The sequence below is a fragment of the Zea mays genome, chromosome 1 (genome assembly GCF_902167145.1).
Source record: "Zea mays cultivar B73 chromosome 1, Zm-B73-REFERENCE-NAM-5.0, whole genome shotgun sequence".
NCBI lineage: Eukaryota > Viridiplantae > Streptophyta > Magnoliopsida > Poales > Poaceae > Zea > Zea mays.
The window spans coordinates 245,066,157-245,082,041 of record NC_050096.1 but is presented as its reverse complement, the minus strand read 5'-3'; the positions used below and the strand labels follow the sequence as shown (position 1 = coordinate 245,082,041).

General features: G+C 45.4%; 4 protein-coding genes and 1 pseudogene across 18 annotated transcripts; 2 read left to right on the top strand and 3 right to left on the bottom strand.

Moving 5' to 3' along the window:
* Nucleotides 1-852: 852 nt before the first annotated feature.
* Nucleotides 853-4,374, bottom strand: LOC118473200 (ACT domain-containing protein ACR6-like; annotated as a pseudogene).
* Nucleotides 4,375-6,877: 2,503 nt separating this feature from the next.
* Nucleotides 6,878-7,967, bottom strand: LOC103643552 (osmotin-like protein). Its single transcript, XM_008666723.2, has one exon. The coding sequence runs from the start codon at nucleotides 7,816-7,818 to the stop codon at nucleotides 7,096-7,098; it is 723 nt and encodes a 240-aa protein (XP_008664945.1). The 5' UTR covers nucleotides 7,819-7,967; the 3' UTR covers nucleotides 6,878-7,095.
* Nucleotides 7,968-8,844: 877 nt separating this feature from the next.
* Nucleotides 8,845-12,180, top strand: LOC103643548 (uncharacterized). Of its 15 annotated transcripts, none has more exons than XR_002266445.2 (5): nucleotides 8,845-9,228; nucleotides 9,643-9,680; nucleotides 10,126-10,200; nucleotides 10,320-10,402; nucleotides 11,524-11,630. XR_002266445.2 is itself a non-coding variant. In XM_020546777.2 (5 exons), the coding sequence occupies exons 1-5, from the start codon at nucleotides 8,933-8,935 to the stop codon at nucleotides 11,755-11,757; spliced, it is 549 nt and encodes a 182-aa protein (XP_020402366.1). In that variant the 5' UTR covers nucleotides 8,849-8,932; the 3' UTR covers nucleotides 11,758-12,180. The 15 variants fall into 15 exon arrangements, 7 of the variants coding, with proteins under 7 accessions (XP_020402366.1, XP_020402368.1, XP_020402369.1 ...); XR_002266446.2 differs by having other exon boundaries at nucleotides 8,845-9,236; XR_002266444.2 differs by having other exon boundaries at nucleotides 8,845-9,266.
* On the bottom strand, nucleotides 10,457-11,691 carry LOC118476145 (uncharacterized). The gene is made up of 3 exons (XM_035964282.1): nucleotides 11,468-11,691; nucleotides 11,225-11,362; nucleotides 10,457-11,128 (listed from the first exon to the last, which is right to left on the bottom strand). Exons 1-3 carry the CDS (start codon nucleotides 11,528-11,530, stop codon nucleotides 10,967-10,969), a joined length of 363 nt encoding a protein of 120 aa, XP_035820175.1. The 5' UTR covers nucleotides 11,531-11,691; the 3' UTR covers nucleotides 10,457-10,966.
* On the top strand, nucleotides 11,945-13,487 carry LOC109942146 (uncharacterized). The gene is made up of 3 exons (XM_020543667.2): nucleotides 11,945-12,004; nucleotides 12,251-12,600; nucleotides 12,683-13,487. The coding sequence occupies exons 1-3, from the start codon at nucleotides 11,945-11,947 to the stop codon at nucleotides 13,347-13,349; spliced, it is 1,077 nt and encodes a 358-aa protein (XP_020399256.1). The 3' UTR covers nucleotides 13,350-13,487.
* The last annotated feature ends 2,398 nt before the right edge of the window (nucleotides 13,488-15,885 follow it).

Sequence of the window (15,885 nt, the reverse complement as noted above, 5' to 3'; positions counted from 1 at the left end):
ATTTAGAGCTGAAAAACAGGTTCGCAACACAACCAAGCATGCTTTACTTTTCTTGAAATGTTGTGAAACCACAACACCTATATAGTTCTATGGCATTCTGTTTATTTTCACCAAAGAATTAAGAACAAATACATATAGATGTCTCATATACATTAATACTAAAGAAAATATAGACGTATCCAAAATTCAACAAAAAATATATAGTGTACACAATTTATTAATACCTAGTAGTATACTGGTGACAACAAGTAGTCAATGATCAGGTTAGGTACTGAATTCCACAGGAAAATAAAAAGTTGATGCCTCACCTTAGCTAGGACGTGTGGAACTATTGTGTGTACTGCTTGTCACCTTCAAAGTATTAATTCTGCAAAGTTAACTATGAAATCGTAACCACAAGGGATAAAATTCAGAAGTTATAAAAAAGAGGTGTTATAAAAAAGACAACTATTGGCAATGACAACTACTCAACTGGTAGGTTAAACTTGGTTTTTAAAATAGTAGTAGAAAAGAGTTGTGTACCAAGGAATACAACTTCAAAAAATTGATATTACATGAGCTACATATATTTTATTATGTTTTCTCACAGCCCTGACTGTCCCAAGAATGTTTTACTTTACCTAGACCATGGGCACATTTATGAACACAATATCAAGAAAAACATATCCATGTTGTCTGATTACCATGGGCGCATAAAAGTTTCAACTTGGTGTCTCTATTGATTCATACAACATGTTCGCGGTACCTGAAAGAAGGTAAGCAGACAAATGTAACCTCTCTTAATTCAGGCATGATAGGGAGGAATATTTTGGTGCTTGGTAGTTGGTACACAACACAAAGCTAAGGGTGTTATCAGTGCCTCATCTCCTCAGTAGCTGTTGATGCAATTATAAATCCCTATCATGACAGAGTACAAGAGAGATTAGCACTCCCAAGTTAATTTATCACTTAGCTACCTATGCATAATGATACCTAAGAGCCATATCAATCTCCTTTTTTAGAGGGGGGGGCATGACCAAACGTCCAAACCATTCCTTGAGCTGAATAAATTGGTAAAATTACAGTAAGGAAGGGGCACATTCAAAAGACAAATGTATGGTTTTCTGCCATGGCTGTCTATACATTGTACAACGGAGGATGGACCGTGTGAACCGTTTTTGTGATTAGTATAAGGCACACAACAACTACATCCAGTTATCCACTTTTAGTTAAAAAAGATACTACATGCATATTATAAAGAATGAAATTGTTTCCATGAGTATTTTCAGAGTATAATAAATCATCTAGACATTTTGCTCCCCCTTTCATTTTGTATATCATATCCCTTAAATGAAACAAATGTACCATGTGTTGCTACGGAATCAATATTATAAAATACATTGATATGTAAAAACACTAAATATTATTCTATACTTTTGTTAGTATTACTAAAAATAGATATTTACATAACTTAAAAGATATAGCAAAGTGTCCGTAAGTTGGTACGGAGGTGAGTGTGAATGTGGGTTCCAAGCAATGCATCTACTTTACCTTACATAACTACATATTTACATACAACGGCAGCCACGTGCATGTTGTGCGTCCACAACTCCGCACTCTAGACCACAGAGCCCATGGCGGCGAGCACCATGCATACCTCGAATAGCAGGCCCGGGTCTGTGCCTGTGAGATCAATGGAGGTGTAGTCCTCCAACGCCACGATGCCCACCGTGTTGCGTGCCTCTAGGTAGTACCGGTCATCCGCCTCCAACGTCTGCGAGAAACAGCACGGTAACCTGGTCAGAATCAAATAATTCAGACACCCAGATCTTTCTGGAACTCGTCGATTACCTTCTGGATGTAAGATGGTAGGCGTCGAGAACCATGTTACCTTCACGGTCGGTAACATTGAACACTGAATAGAGATTATAATAGAAGAACAAAGATGCAAAAAAAAGATTCATACATCGCCAGAGTGGCAAAAGTAACAAGGCAAAGAGGGAAGATTTGGGTATTGACTGACCGTCCATGAACCAGCTGCCATCAGAGGAGAAGTATGCCTTATAGATGACGAGGTTGAGGTCGGCGATGACCTGGACGACGGCGAGCAACGTGTCATGGCTATTGACGCTGTCTACCTTGATCACCATGGCGTCGTCGGAGGCCCATGCACAAATTAGATTGGATATGATAAAACAAGAAATTGAAGATACTTGAACCTGTAAACAAATCAAGTGCACAGATAAACATGCTGAGCCAGAGAAAAGACACCATCAGTAAGACCTGAAAAATAATGAGATAACAGTTTAGCAAGACCCTTACTTGCCATCATATTTCTTCAAAATAGTGTTCTTGGTACGAAGATACAATGGCCATTTCTTTTCATAAGCAGTGGCCATAGAAGCATTAGCAAAGTCATGAATGGACTGCATAATTACATAAATACTGAGATGATGAGTCACAAGATGGTCACATTATATATGTCAAGTAATGGAATAGTAGCAAGCACCAACTGCACCTCGTCATTATTCAAAGGTTTTTGGTTTGTTTAAACAAATAATTCGAAGGTTGTAATTTTTTAGCCGTTGTTTCATAAATCATAAATTATAGAGTATATTTTAGGATGCACTAAATTTTACTACATAGAAAAAATCTAGAGAAGAATTTTTTAAAATATACATAAATGAGTACCTATGATTGTGTTTGCAAAGTGGAGTTTGAAATAGGGGATAGAGTAGGGGATCTGTCCCTCAACATGTGTGGCCTTGAACACATGAAAAATGAAACATAATAAAAATGTATATAAACCACGTAACTGAATCTAGAGTTTTTGGATACAGATCACGCCAATCTCAGTAATGAGCGCATTAACAGCCTTCTTGCACCAGTCCTTGATGACCACCTCATCCAAAAGAAAAGCCAGAAGTGGATCACTTGACATAGCATTCTCATCCAAACAAACATCTGTGATATCTGGTCAAAATGTTAAGAAACCAACAGAAAAAGATGTGGTATGGAAATGCATAAGCAGCCTCCAGAGGAGGATATAGTGGCAAATAAGGGAAGTAAGATTGTTCTGGACTGCAACATCAAACAATGAATGCAGCCGCTGGACATCCATGCTAACAGGATTGACATGGTCTTCCTTTTCCTGAAACTTGTCATCGTGCTGCTTAGAAATAAGGCCCGCTTCCAGGCACTTGTAGTAAAGACATAGGTGAACCCTATTTCCATTGTCCGATATTGGACTCCTGCAGATTGGGCAGATGTCACATCTTTGGCTGCACTCAGCACATAATGAGGCATGGCCACATGAGTTAAGCACATGGTGCACATAGCGACCACAGCTACTCAAGTCTCTAGTTGCACGGCAACGCTCAATTCTGGCCTCCTTTCATAGCTCGATGAGATCAATGGATGCCAACTGCTCCAAAGCATTCTGCCAAAAGAAATCATTCTTTCAGCAACTACCACCAAAATTTTACTCCATATAAAGTACAATTTATCATTTGATTTGAGGCCACATGGGGCTCACTCAAAAACAAAAAAAGCCTTGTACTTCTTGGCCACTAAGCTAATTGACTCCATGAAAAATGCTAGATGGGAATACAAAAAGAAAACAAAATGCTACAGTTACTTAAGCTCGCAGACAGGACATGGATGTAAACGACTAAACACACATGCACACAAAGGTTTGTCATGATTGGAATCTCATACAGAGAGTCCTCTACTTTCAAGTATGGGCTCTTATGTGAGTATTTTTGTGGGATTGTGGAATAAGGGACATCTGTGGTGTGTGCCTTGCCCCCCAAAACATGAAGTAGCCCCTTGAAACAGAGCTTTATGCTCCCAAAAGAGAATGAAATGCAGGAACAAAGGACCTGTTGCATTGAAAAAAATCCATCCCTCCATAAATTATTTACTCAAAAAAGCAGTGAGAGATTGAATAGTATCTTAATATCCAGGGTACCGTAAAGCAATTCTACCCTGGCTATCAGAGTTTCACAGGTTAAATTAACGTTTGCTCGTTCTGTGGTAGGAACATAACATTTTTCTCTGAACCAAATTGGTTCAACCAATTAAATGCCCTAAAATGTGCCTAAATAAAACCCAGACTTCCTGCAGCTAGCAAGCAGCTCATGAGTTTTGGAGGCACAAAGAATCGAAGCTAGTAGGCATAATTTGTGTATACGCTTGCAATTAGATCAGGTCCCATTATAGATAACCAGGTAAGGCTTTGCCTTCCACTCGGTTTCGCATGGCAGGAAGTGAATAGAAGGGGCATGCCAGATAGCTGCGCGGCCTCGGGGTAGGGGCGGGGGCGGGGCTCGCGTCCGGGCTGGCGCGGGTTCTGGCGGAGAGCCGGAGAGGCAACGAGGAGACCGAAGGGTCCATGGTGCCCACTACGTACGGGGGAAGCGAAGACCGGAAGCCGTTCGCGAGAGGAGCTCGGCTGCTCGGCGCCCGCGACGAGGAGCTCGTCCAGTCGTCCTGCCGAGCGGGCGGGCGGCCTGGGCGGAGCTCGGGTAGGCGGCGCCTCAGCCTGGTCGCGGGCAGGTTTGGTCGAAGCTCACGGCTGCCCAGCGCCGGCGGTCCGGGGCGACGTAGCTCGGAGGCGCGGTCGCGCCTCGCTCGGAGGCTCGGCGTGGAGGCCTGGCGTGGCGTCGGCGGCTCGACGGACGATGGTTGCGGCTCGCGCAGATGAGGGGAGTGGGAGGCGGTTGATGCGAAGGGAGTAGCGAGAGCTAGCTAGGGTTGCGGAAACGGGAGGAGCGTGTGCGAAATCTCACCTCGGTCTTCTGCTCATCGAGCTTCTGCTGCTCGATCTGGGTGGCGAGCTCCTCCGCGGTCTGCGATGGCGACGGACTCGAGCGGTAGGGGAGGGGAACGGGGGCTCTTTGCTCGCGCGGACGGTTGCGAGATGCAGGCTGGCGGCGGAAGGCAGGGTGGGAGTCTGGGAGAGGCCGTGTGGGGTTGGTAGGCAGGATCGGACGGCTAAGATCGCAGAACGGTGAATGGACAGTTGACATTGCAGAATGGCAGAACGGCAGAACGGCAGACTACTCTTACCGTCTTAATAGGTAGTATAGATGTGTCTTATATTGTTATAAGAAAATTTTCATAATTCATTTGTGATCCTAGCCATATATAAATTTTGTTATTTTAATTTAACTGTTTCACTACTACATTACAACCATCAGTATCATACAGACTTCGATATATATCATGATTTGCATGGTCTCATCATTGGAGAGCACGTGCCACACCTATCGATAGAAGTTCCCTCGTACATCGTCAGTCATCAGGCACGCACAACCATACATGTTTGCTTAAATAAAAAGGCAAGTGTGTGCGTTTGCGAAGAGAATTAAAGGCAGGCCAGCACAAAAGCTACCTCGGCGATGGCAAGTGGTCATTGTTGTCGGTCCTCCTCTGCGTCACCTCTGTCGCTAAGATGACGCCACATTTTTTGATATAGTAGTCGTCGAACGCGCGTGACATGGCGAGTACCGATGACTTTTGGCTGGGCTGCTAAACGAAGTGCACCCCAGGCTCATCAGCGAGGTAGTACACCTAGCCGTTGCACCTCCAGATGTGCTACTCCTCTACATACATCTTGTTCGAGGACACTCACACAACATCAACAACAACCGTCGTCCCAGCGCACAAGAATTTATGGCCGGTCAGTAGCGACTTACGTGGCCGGTTGAGCTTCATCGGATGATGAGCTAGATGGCGTGACGGCGCCGTCGTCGGATGCGGTGCCCAGAACAACCCGAGAGTCGCCGGCGTTGGCAACGACTATGAGGTCCCTCGTTTGAATATGGACAGTGGTGTAGCCGCTCTGGACTGCGTCCAAGAGACGGCTGCGCCGGAGCTTGCCGAACATAGCGACGCATGCGGCCAAGTAGGACTGCTTCCAGAGGTCGAACTGGCAGTTGTAAAGCTTCTTCTCATCGTCGATGAGCGACGCCAACGCGAGCGCCTCCTGCCAGTGGTGTTTGTTCGGGGTTTCCAAGTAAGAAACATGGATTCATCTTTGGCGTTAGTTTATAAAAATGACTCACAAGTCAGATCCATGGACAAAATATTACAGAGAATAAATGTCACACATATAAAAAAGGAATTTAAGTTGAAAACTTATTCAAACAAAAGAAGTTGCATGCAAGGCTCTTCTTTAAATACTACTCTCTCCATCCAAAAATATAATTCGGGAATCTCGTTGATAATTATCTACTAATACACATTGTGTAAGGGTAGCAGGTGGGCTTTGGGAGAGATGTAGTAGATATTTTTACTGTAACAAATATTAACATAAACATACATGTGGTGTAGTGGTAGCTACGAGCACATTTACTTGAGAGGTCGCGGGTTTGAATCCCATTAGGGCCACATTTGTGTTTTTTTAATTTAATTTTAGCTAGGCGTGGGATGCACGTGGGAATGAGAATGAGCTTTGCGGGGAGAGGAAATGAGAAAGACAGTGCGGGAAGGGACACAATTGGGAATGAGAAACGGGTCAGGACACAGTTGGGAATGGGAATGAAAACACACAGGGCGCATGGGAATGAGAATGAAAACACACAAGAGTTCGGAATGGGAATGGCAGAACCAGGAATGGGGCAGCCTACCCCTTAGAGTCTTAATAGGTAGTATAGATTACATTAGAAATTGGTGTAATCTTAAAAGTTCTCAATTATCTAACAAAGATGCCATCCACTTTGTGACACAGGTAGAGTACCCCTTATTATTAAGGCAACATATCTAGTGTAAAACGATTAGAGTGTTAACATGCTAATATCCCATCAAATCCACTATCTATGATTGAGTGCAATACTACCTCCTCATAGGCTATTTTCTAAAGTAACTTCACGTTTTCACAGAATAGAGCACTTCGTCCCAAGGTGGAATTCCACTCTGTCATATACACTGAATCTGGTAGACAAGATTTAATGTTAGGTATATAATCATTTTAACACTAGATATATTAGCTCTATATTATTAGTTCCTCAAACCATTTGGTACACCTACATGGCTACATGCATATTGCAGTGCAAAACAGGCACAGTAGTCTCCCATGCGCCAAGTGAGCGAGCGACCAGGACGTACGCCTAGCTAGTTACAACTGGGCGGGCAGTCACGTGCCGGGCAGAAGACGACCTTGAGCTCACCGGGCGCGATGCAGTTCTGCGGCGTTGCCTCCACGTCTGTGGAGGTTGTCCTCGTGTCCGGGCACCTGTTCTTGAACAGTGCCGCTTCAGTCCCCGCTGCCCCGCAGCCGCCCTCGGGCGCCCTGGCGCCGGCGCCGGCGGCGGGGCAGCACTCCTGGTCCTGGGTGAGGTCCACGGCGCACCCCAGCGTCGGGCACTGCGCCCCCGCCGCGAAGTCGCACGGCGTCACCACCATGGGCACGTTGAACCCATCCACCAGGCTCACGCTGTACTCCGCCAGCCCGCCGGACCCGCCCACGCTCACCTGCGCCACCGTAACCGGCGGCGTGTTGCCGGTCTTGCACTGCGGAGAGCAGTTGTCATCGCACGACATGCCATCGTCAGCGCACCCCGTGCGCGCCACCACACGGCCCGACCACGCGCCTTGCGGCAGCGCCATGGTAACCAGGCCCTCGCCGTTCCCGTTGAGCCGGGAGTCAGTGCCGGCGACGGAGGGGTACCCGGCGTTAGCGGTGACGAGCGGCCAGACCGGGTAAGGACAGAGGTTGTGAAGGGTGAGCCTGGGGCAGGACGGCGACGCATCGTCTGCAGCGACGGCGGCGTTGGTGACGAGCATGGCGAGGGCCATCAAGGCCAGAGCTTCCTGCGTCTTGGACGACGTGGCCATATTGCTGCATGCAAGTGCCCTTTAATAACGCAACAGAACAGAACAGAAGTGAGCTTATATAAGAACATGTGGTCATTAATTTGCTCCAAACCAGAAGTACACTGATTGGCTGGGGTCTCGATTTCGTGGCGGCTGGTGGTTGGGCTGAAGCCTGGGAGAAGAGGGAGTTGCCAGTTGCCTGTGGCAACTGATAGTCCCCTTGGTGCACTACATGTATGTGTATTCGGCCCCGAGGTTACGGCACAATTACTTTCTTGATAGAAACACTAGTACGACTCGATTAGCCTTTTTTCTTTGTATTTGTTTTTTTTTTCTAAAACAAACAGGATAGGAGAGCTACCTGTTTCACTCAAAAGATATGTACAAAGCCTCTTAAAAATACATCTAGAAAGGAGCGTGCCTAAAATCAAAGAACTCAAAAAAAAGGGGACAAAATAACATAATAAATGCTTTGAATTGTATGGCAGCGACAAAATCTCTACTATATTTTTAAGGGGGTGTCTAGGATTGGTTCAGGTTTCAGCTCCAGTGTGGAGCTGTAGTTTATAATATAAATTTAATTTTTTAAATTATTTTTAATTTAAATAATTAGCAAAACGAGGTTTATAACTCCATTTCCATGATTTCCTGGAGTATCTAATGATTTATTCCACCAAATTTTTAGAGCTGAAAAGCAGTCCCAAACATCCTATTTATGAGCTTTTTCGTATGTCGCCCCTCCAACGAGTGCTCCCTCCATCATAGAAAATATTCAAAAAAAAGGCTTCCACTACTACGACTCATGTTTGTTTATATTATACAAACGAGATATATTGTAAATATATACATATACTAATAATTTAAAAACAATACAACATAATGATATTTGAATAAATATTTAATTTATGTATGGTTTACCTATATTTCTATATATTAAAGCTAGGCGCTAGTCGGCACGACGTTCGTCCACGTCCTCTTTTAAATTTTCAACCACTCTATCATCTTTGGACGGTCACAAAATGATCTGCCTCGCTGAACAGTTGCGAGAGTTCTATACGACAAACGAGCGTGTGGTGGGGAAAATGAATAGAGAGTGAGATAGAGAGGGTCGGAGGGGTGGGCAGTGCGTCACGGGATGGGCGCAGGGGCGAGGCTACGCACGATGGCACGAGCGAGGGTGATGTTGAGCGTGATGGCAGGAGCGAGTTGCGCGCGAGAGCGAATTGGCGGAGCAGGCGAGGACGCAAGGGCGAGGACGCGCCTACGACCTACGCAAGAGCGAGCTGTGGACAGTGCTCGTGGGCTGTCCAGCGGGCGGTGCGCGGGTGTTGTGCAGCGAGCGGTGCACAGTGGTTGTGCGACGACGATAGCGAAGTCTGGTTGGGGCACTCGAGCACTCGCGGTGCCTTATTTCTATTTGATTTTGCGCAGGTTACCAGGTCTTCCTCTATGATCAGCGTCTTGAGAATGTCAGCACTTCCATATCTTGGACATCCCTCTTAGTGTTTGTTGAAATGTCTCTTAGAAAATGCTTCTCCGAATATTGCATTACATTGGCATCATTCAAATTTCAAAGGCTTTGAAAATAAAGAAGTATTGGTCTGTAGACTTTGATTTAGTGTAATTTCATTCGTGGGATTCTCTTCGAACAAATATATAGGAAAATACATCTCTCAAACATTCTACAATTGTTTTGTTTGTATGTTTAGAGTGGAATGCTAGGATAAAAATGTAGATCATCTGCTACTGATATGTGCATTCGTTTGCTGAAATGAATGAATGAAAAAACTTGTTGTGATTCTCCCTCTCATAAATAATTTTTTTGTCTCTACTCTCCGCATGCAGTTTATATGCTCCAGAACCAGGAGGCTCATGCTGCAGAGGTACACTACCCTGAAATAATGTTTTTTCTTCCTTGATATGGAGGTTCTATGTTTATTTTAAAAAGAGAGCAGATAAGGATTATTGAATTAATAGGTGGTTTCGTTGTTCGTCAGGCGTGTCTAAATTCATATGTAGATTTTTGTGATCTATTTGGATTCCAGAGAGTTTTAATTATGTATTCATATATTAATATATTCATTTTAATCCCTTTCTTATAATTAGGATCAATTGGACATATTCAGCAGATACTGTCATTAGCAGTTGACAATAACTGAAATAATTCTCCCGCGCTACACAAATTAGACATAAATGTTCAGACATAATCTAGATGTTAATAGTTTTAAAAATGTGAGCTTTGTGTGGTCCTAAAGTCCTTATCTTACAGATTTATTGCCAAAACTTGAACAACTCTACAAAAATGAAAGTTCATTATTTCTTTTTTAGGGTCCCACTGAAATAACAAATGGATACTCAGATCTGCAACTTTCCTATGCGGCCTTCACTCGATAATGTGATCATGTATGTGACTTTAGAGCTATATATCATATCTGTATCAAAACAAGCAACATTATTAATACCTTTTGACACTTGAAGCTTCTGATGACCATCACCTGCTGCGTGTTCTCCAAATTTCTCAGTTCATGCCAATGCAATGCAGCAGGCAGTGGCGCTGAGAGGCTCCGGGATCTACCACCGCCCCGGGATCTACCACCGCCCTGAGGTGCGTGCCATGCCAATATTTCTACAGCAATGCTCTCTTAGCTTTGGAAACAAATGGTTAAAGACTCGAGCGGAGTGCGAGTAAATTACTAGTAATATACAGAAACCATATCAATGTACAAGCAACTAACTATTAACATAATAATGTTGGCTGGGCTCATCTCAGTCCTAAACATTGACCTTGTGAGGCAACCTCTTCCTCTCTCTCTCCTCACTCTATCCTCTACATTACCTAAAATCTTAGGTATCAATATATGATATGGCCTTTTAGATGACTACCTACAGTTAGGCTTTAAGCCTTTCTGGTATTGACGTATCAAAATCCAAGTGAAAAATTATAGTTGTGTTCCCGCAAAACACACACACACACACACACACACACACACACACACACACACACACACACACACACACACACAATTCAAGTTGCTGTCGTCATTTTGTTCTAGCACCAGTGTTTCGGCTATTGTTGATTGCGGCTCTTCAAATTGCAACAAGTAGAAACACAAAAAAAGGGTACTTTGCGTAGGTTCACATCATCACATGCTTGTTATGTTCAGACTTCTCAGTTGCTAATAGCAATGCATTTGTCAAGCAAGAGCTCAGTCACTCTTTGTATTAGCACTTCCTTCGTTCCTCCAACCTTTGCTTTCTTCGCACCGAGGAAGCACTTCAGATCACTGACTGTCAGTAAACGCAGCTCACCTCTCCTATGATGATCGATCACCTGAATGTATTTAAAATCAAGCTATTAACTATAAACAGCAGATTATCTGTTTTCAGGTGATGTATGAGGGAAACTGGGAAACAAAATGCCAGTTACCTTTGCTATTAACTCATCACTGGCAACATCTGGCTTTGCCTTTGTTCTCGTCTTTGAATTCAGGAGATCCTTATAGACTGCCTTTGCTTTCACCTTTGTTACCTTTTTGTTAAGCTCATCGTTCTGATTATCTCTCACCTGAAGGAATTCAATCCATGTTTTTGTTAATTGATCAAATCACAAGATATATAATTATATATAGTTACAGAAAATTATCGTTCAACTGGAATTTTGATTATTTACCTTTATAGCGAACTCATTTTTTACAACTTCTGGCATTGTTTTGTGTCTACTTGCAGCAGTCATCACATTCTTGTCAAGATCTGGCTTGGCCTTTCTCTTTGCTTCTGCAATTACGCCATCCTTGGGAACAACAGACAAAAGCGTTGGGTTTATTACCTTCGAGGCAAGCACACCTTTTTCAATGCATTGTGTTGGTTTTGTCACTTGGATACCCGGTGCGTAATATTCACTGTGCAGAAAGGTAACATGGCATTTAACCCTACAGCAATCATGGAGGACTTGAAAGGTAACATAAGCTAAGAATGGTTGGACTTGAGACATTCAAGAAATGCAAGGAGGAACAACATACTGCGTAGAAAAATTAGTCCAGAATTCCTTTCTCAAGTCGTCTGGATGCAACACTAAGAAACAAGTGCAAGCTGCCACTAAGTGCAAAAGCCATTCTGGAGCTCACAGCCATAAAAATGAATAACCAGTATGTATGGCAGCAGCCTTGATGAGCAACTCAAAAGGCGAGATGATTGGTGGAGGCAACAAGTATCGTCAGTATAATTCAACGAGATTGAAGCACACAGCATTATCCACAGCACCGCCATTGTTTGTTTGAATGAAATAGCTAGCAAAATCGTATAGACCAACATCACAAATGTGAACGACGGGGATCAATTTTTCCTTCTCTACTATTCATTACAATAGATGAGCTCTTTCTTATCTCCAAGAACATTTTTTTGTAACACAATGGCAGGAGCTCTGGAGCCCAGCATCCGCGACTTTGTGGGGTAGCTCGGTGCCGCCGCCGCTGGGGAGCCTACTGCTCCCGAGTCGCCCGTGGAGCTGCCACCCTCCCCCGCCCCAGATCAGGGGCTACCGCCGTCGCGAGAGCGCAAGCTCCGAGGGCCGGCCCTACCACCATCGCGGGAGATCCAACCGAGAAGGTGCGAGGAGAGCCCACTGTCGCGTCTTGTTGGTGGGCCGCCGTTGCCCGGTATCTCGGTGCCGCTGCCGCTAGGGAGCCTGCTGCTCTCAAGGAATCTGCCCGTGGAGCCGTCCGAGGATCCCACCGCCGTCGTCGTCGTCGCCGCCGGGGAGCCCGCCCAAGGATCAAGTCGCTGCTGCCCGGGACGACTTTGCAGGTAAGGCTGAGTTGTCCCCGCCGGTTGTGGACTCTTCGCTACCGTCACCGCGTGGGACTCACCACCGCCTGTCTCTGGCCAGATCCACGCTCGTACATGTCAGATCCACCCTCCCCCACCCCAGATCGGGGGCTACAGCCCGAGCTCACCCCTCCGCTGGGCCATCAAGCTTGAGGAAGGAGACCCAATCTCAACACTCCGCCACTCATTTGCGGTCAGTCCGCGGAAGGAGAGCAAGGCACCAGTGTGGAAGGAGAGAATCTGCCCGGCCTCAAGCCCACCGTTTGAGCTCGCCGGTTGCTCGTTCCCGAGTGTTTGTCCCTATCCTGCATCATGTAGGGCCGCTCTCTTCCCTAGATTGGTTGCTGCCATCGATGGAGGCGACCGATCTTAGCGCTATCAGAGGCCCCGTCTCCAATAGCCACCATCTGGGCTACCCACCATCACTGGCCACGCTGTCGTCAAGGGTCCTCCCTCTTCAGACCATGTTGCTAATGTTGTCGGATGCTGTTGCAAGGAGCAAGTCAGAGAGGAGCTTTGCCATCAAGAGGTGGGCTTGGGGCAGGTGTTATCGCTGCCTCGCACATGATCACCAAGACAGCTCATGCAAGAACTTCTGTTGCAACCGCTGTCGCCGCCCAGGTCATCGGGAGCGACATTGTCGCTTTTGGTTTCCTCTTCTGCCCGTCGAGTTAACTCCTCTAAGCAATGTGACCATCCTCAACAATCGAGGACTTGGGCTGAGGTAGTGGCCAAGCCTTCGCCAAGTACGTTGTTAGCTGACGTCATCGCCAAGTCTCAATTGCAAGAACATCGCAATCCTTTGTTGGCTTCTCAACCCATCGATTTGCATGGTAAGGACGACGATCCTGTTTGTCATAGCTGTTGTTGTGCCTCTCTTGACTCGACACCTTTGAACCTTCAGTCCTTGATCACCCCTTTGGCCGAGTCGTTGTGAGCAAAGTTTCAACATATGTTTTCAACTCTTTTGAAGGAAGTGTTGCAACCTCTCAAGGAGGAGGCATCTATCATCAAGTTGTGGCTAGCACGTGTGGCCAACCATTTGGAGCATGCGGATGCACATGGGGAGCATGCTTTTGTCTCTGACTTGCCCAAGCTCTTTGACCCCTGTTCTCCAGTGAAGCATGATTCGCCATCATCGATTCTTGCTTCTCTCGCGGTAGCCTACACGAATGCCGACTCCTTGGTGTGTGAGGACACCATTGCAAACACCACAATCCCCATCCTTGGCGAGATGCCCACAAGGATCTCTGGTACGGAGATTCATAGAGAGACGGACCTTACCTCAAATGAGGTGGTCATAGGGGCATTTGAAGCAGATTCTCGCCAAATGATGTCCACCAAGCAGACCATTAAGGTGCCTTCAGAGACCTCCACGTTGCTTCAGGTTGTCACCTCTGTTGAGGATGTTGTTGTGGTGGAGGATGCATCAGATGATGAGGAAGCTACCTTGGTTGTCCAAACAAACTACTTTTGAGGCCCCATCTTTCTTACTGTCATTGAAGACGATACTTCTCATTCTATGGTTGAGGACAATACAAAACATGTTTTGGTGGAGGACGCACCAGATGAGGAGGAGGCTACCTTGGTTGTGCATGGTCCTTCTCTTTCTATGATTGAGGACAATGCAGAACCTTATGGGAATGTTCTGGAGCCAAGGGGTTGTGCTTTCTTGCAACTGCCCCCGTCCCACCCTAAGGTGGTTTAGAGTATTATTGTGGTATCCTGGCCCTAGTGGATGGTGATATCCTGGCCCAAGGCTTAATAGAATTAATAGAGTACTCATATCAACAATTTGCATTTTCTTTTTCGGAAGGCTATCTCGAAAGAACCTCTAGGTTAAGCGTACTTGGCTTGGAACAATTTGGGATGAGTGACCGACCGAGAAGTTTTCTCGGGTGCACATGAGTGAGGACAAAGTGCGCACAAAAGACTCATGTTGGTCTGTGAGGATGGTCTATGATCCTAGAGGGCCGCCGGGAGTAAGTACCACCGGTCCGGTAGTGGAGGGGTGTTACAAATGGTATCATAGCCGACCATCACGGTTTCACGGGCGTGTGTGGGCTAGGGTTCGGGTATATAGCGCATAGCGCATGTGGGCTCGGAGTGGTCACATGGCATGACATATGACGACACTAGACACACAGACGTGGCCAAGAGGGGGGGTCCTGACTTGGGGTTGACCGACGAGAATGTCGGTCTTCTAAGCAGGGTGGATTGTGATATCCTGGCCCAAGACTTAATAGAATTAATAGAGTACTCATATCAATAAGGTGCATCTTCTTTTTCGGAAGCCTATCTCGAAAGAACCACCAGGTTAAGCGTGCTTGACTTGGAGCAATTTGGGATGAGTGACCGATCGGAAAGTTTTCTTGGGTGCACATGAGCGAGGATAAAGTGTGCACAAAAGACTCGTGTTGGTCTGTGAGGATGGTCTATGATCATAGAGGGCTGCCAGGAGTAAGTACCACCGGTCCCGGAGTGGACGGGGTGTTACAATTAGTTTGGTAGATGGATCAGTTTATGTACATTAGATTTTGGCCGCCGTAAGGTGGTTTTCTACATCTCGGTCTATGTAAGGCATGTATCTTTCTCATTAATATAATGATACGCAACTCTCATGCGTGTTCAAGAAAAAAAACAATGCAGAACCTTGGCTAGTAGAGGATCCTCCGATAGAGACAAGGTCTTCTTCATCCACCGAAGCTAGAGAGGATGAGGACCTTGCATGCCCTCCTTTAGCTCCCCCCTTCACCATCGACTACAACAATTAGGCGTCGGCGTAAGTCCTATAATAGCTTGTCGCTTCATCAAGAAGCTTTTGAGTTTAAAAGGTCGTGCCTTTTGGGACTTTGTGGCGGAGGTTTATTTGCTTTTTCATTAGATTTTGTGTTTGTTATGCCGGGTGTTTTTTTGTTGTGTGCTCATGTTGTTAGAGCTGTTGTGTGCTCCTATTGCTAGGGTGTGTGTTGCTGTTGTTGGTACGGTTGGCGTAGTTTTTGCTGTAGCAGTTGTTTTTGTAATCCTCTTCGAGAGGTTGTTGTTTGCCTATTTTGGGTCATCCTCTTTATCAATATAATCGGCAGCTCTCCTGCCGGTTCTGTAACACCTTAAATCCATTAGTTAAATTTTTTTTGATTTTATTTGGTAAATCCATTAGAGAAAAAAATTTATCTTCAAGAGTTAGGAAAACAATCATAAACAACTAATTAACTTTTTGGAGTTTTCACTCAAATTGCTTGATGCACTCATTTTTGGAGCATA

Bases quoted from the DNA above. Each gene is read 5' to 3' on its own strand.
- LOC103643552 (XM_008666723.2), bottom strand. From the start codon at position 7,818: ATGGCCACGTCGTCCAAGACGCAGGAAGCTCTGGCCTTGATGGCCCTC.
- LOC103643548 (XM_020546777.2), top strand. From the start codon at position 8,933: ATGGGCGCAGGGGCGAGGCTACGCACGATGGCACGAGCGAGGGTGATG. The intron at 10,403-11,523 runs GTGCGTGCCATG...GTCTACTTGCAG, and splicing joins GGATCTACCACCGCCCTGAG to CAGTCATCACATTCTTGTCA. The intron at 11,631-11,732 runs GCAAGCACACCT...TTAACCCTACAG, and splicing joins TTGGGTTTATTACCTTCGAG to CAATCATGGAGGACTTGAAA.
- LOC118476145 (XM_035964282.1), bottom strand. From the start codon at position 11,530: ATGACTGCTGCAAGTAGACACAAAACAATGCCAGAAGTTGTAAAAAAT. The intron at 11,363-11,467 runs GTAAATAATCAA...GAATTCCTTCAG, and splicing joins AAAATGAGTTCGCTATAAAG to GTGAGAGATAATCAGAACGA. The intron at 11,129-11,224 runs GTAACTGGCATT...AAATACATTCAG, and splicing joins GTGATGAGTTAATAGCAAAG to GTGATCGATCATCATAGGAG.
- LOC109942146 (XM_020543667.2), top strand. From the start codon at position 11,945: ATGTATGGCAGCAGCCTTGATGAGCAACTCAAAAGGCGAGATGATTGG. The intron at 12,005-12,250 runs GTATCGTCAGTA...TTTGTGGGGTAG, and splicing joins ATGATTGGTGGAGGCAACAA to CTCGGTGCCGCCGCCGCTGG. The intron at 12,601-12,682 runs GTAAGGCTGAGT...GTCTCTGGCCAG, and splicing joins TGCCCGGGACGACTTTGCAG to ATCCACGCTCGTACATGTCA.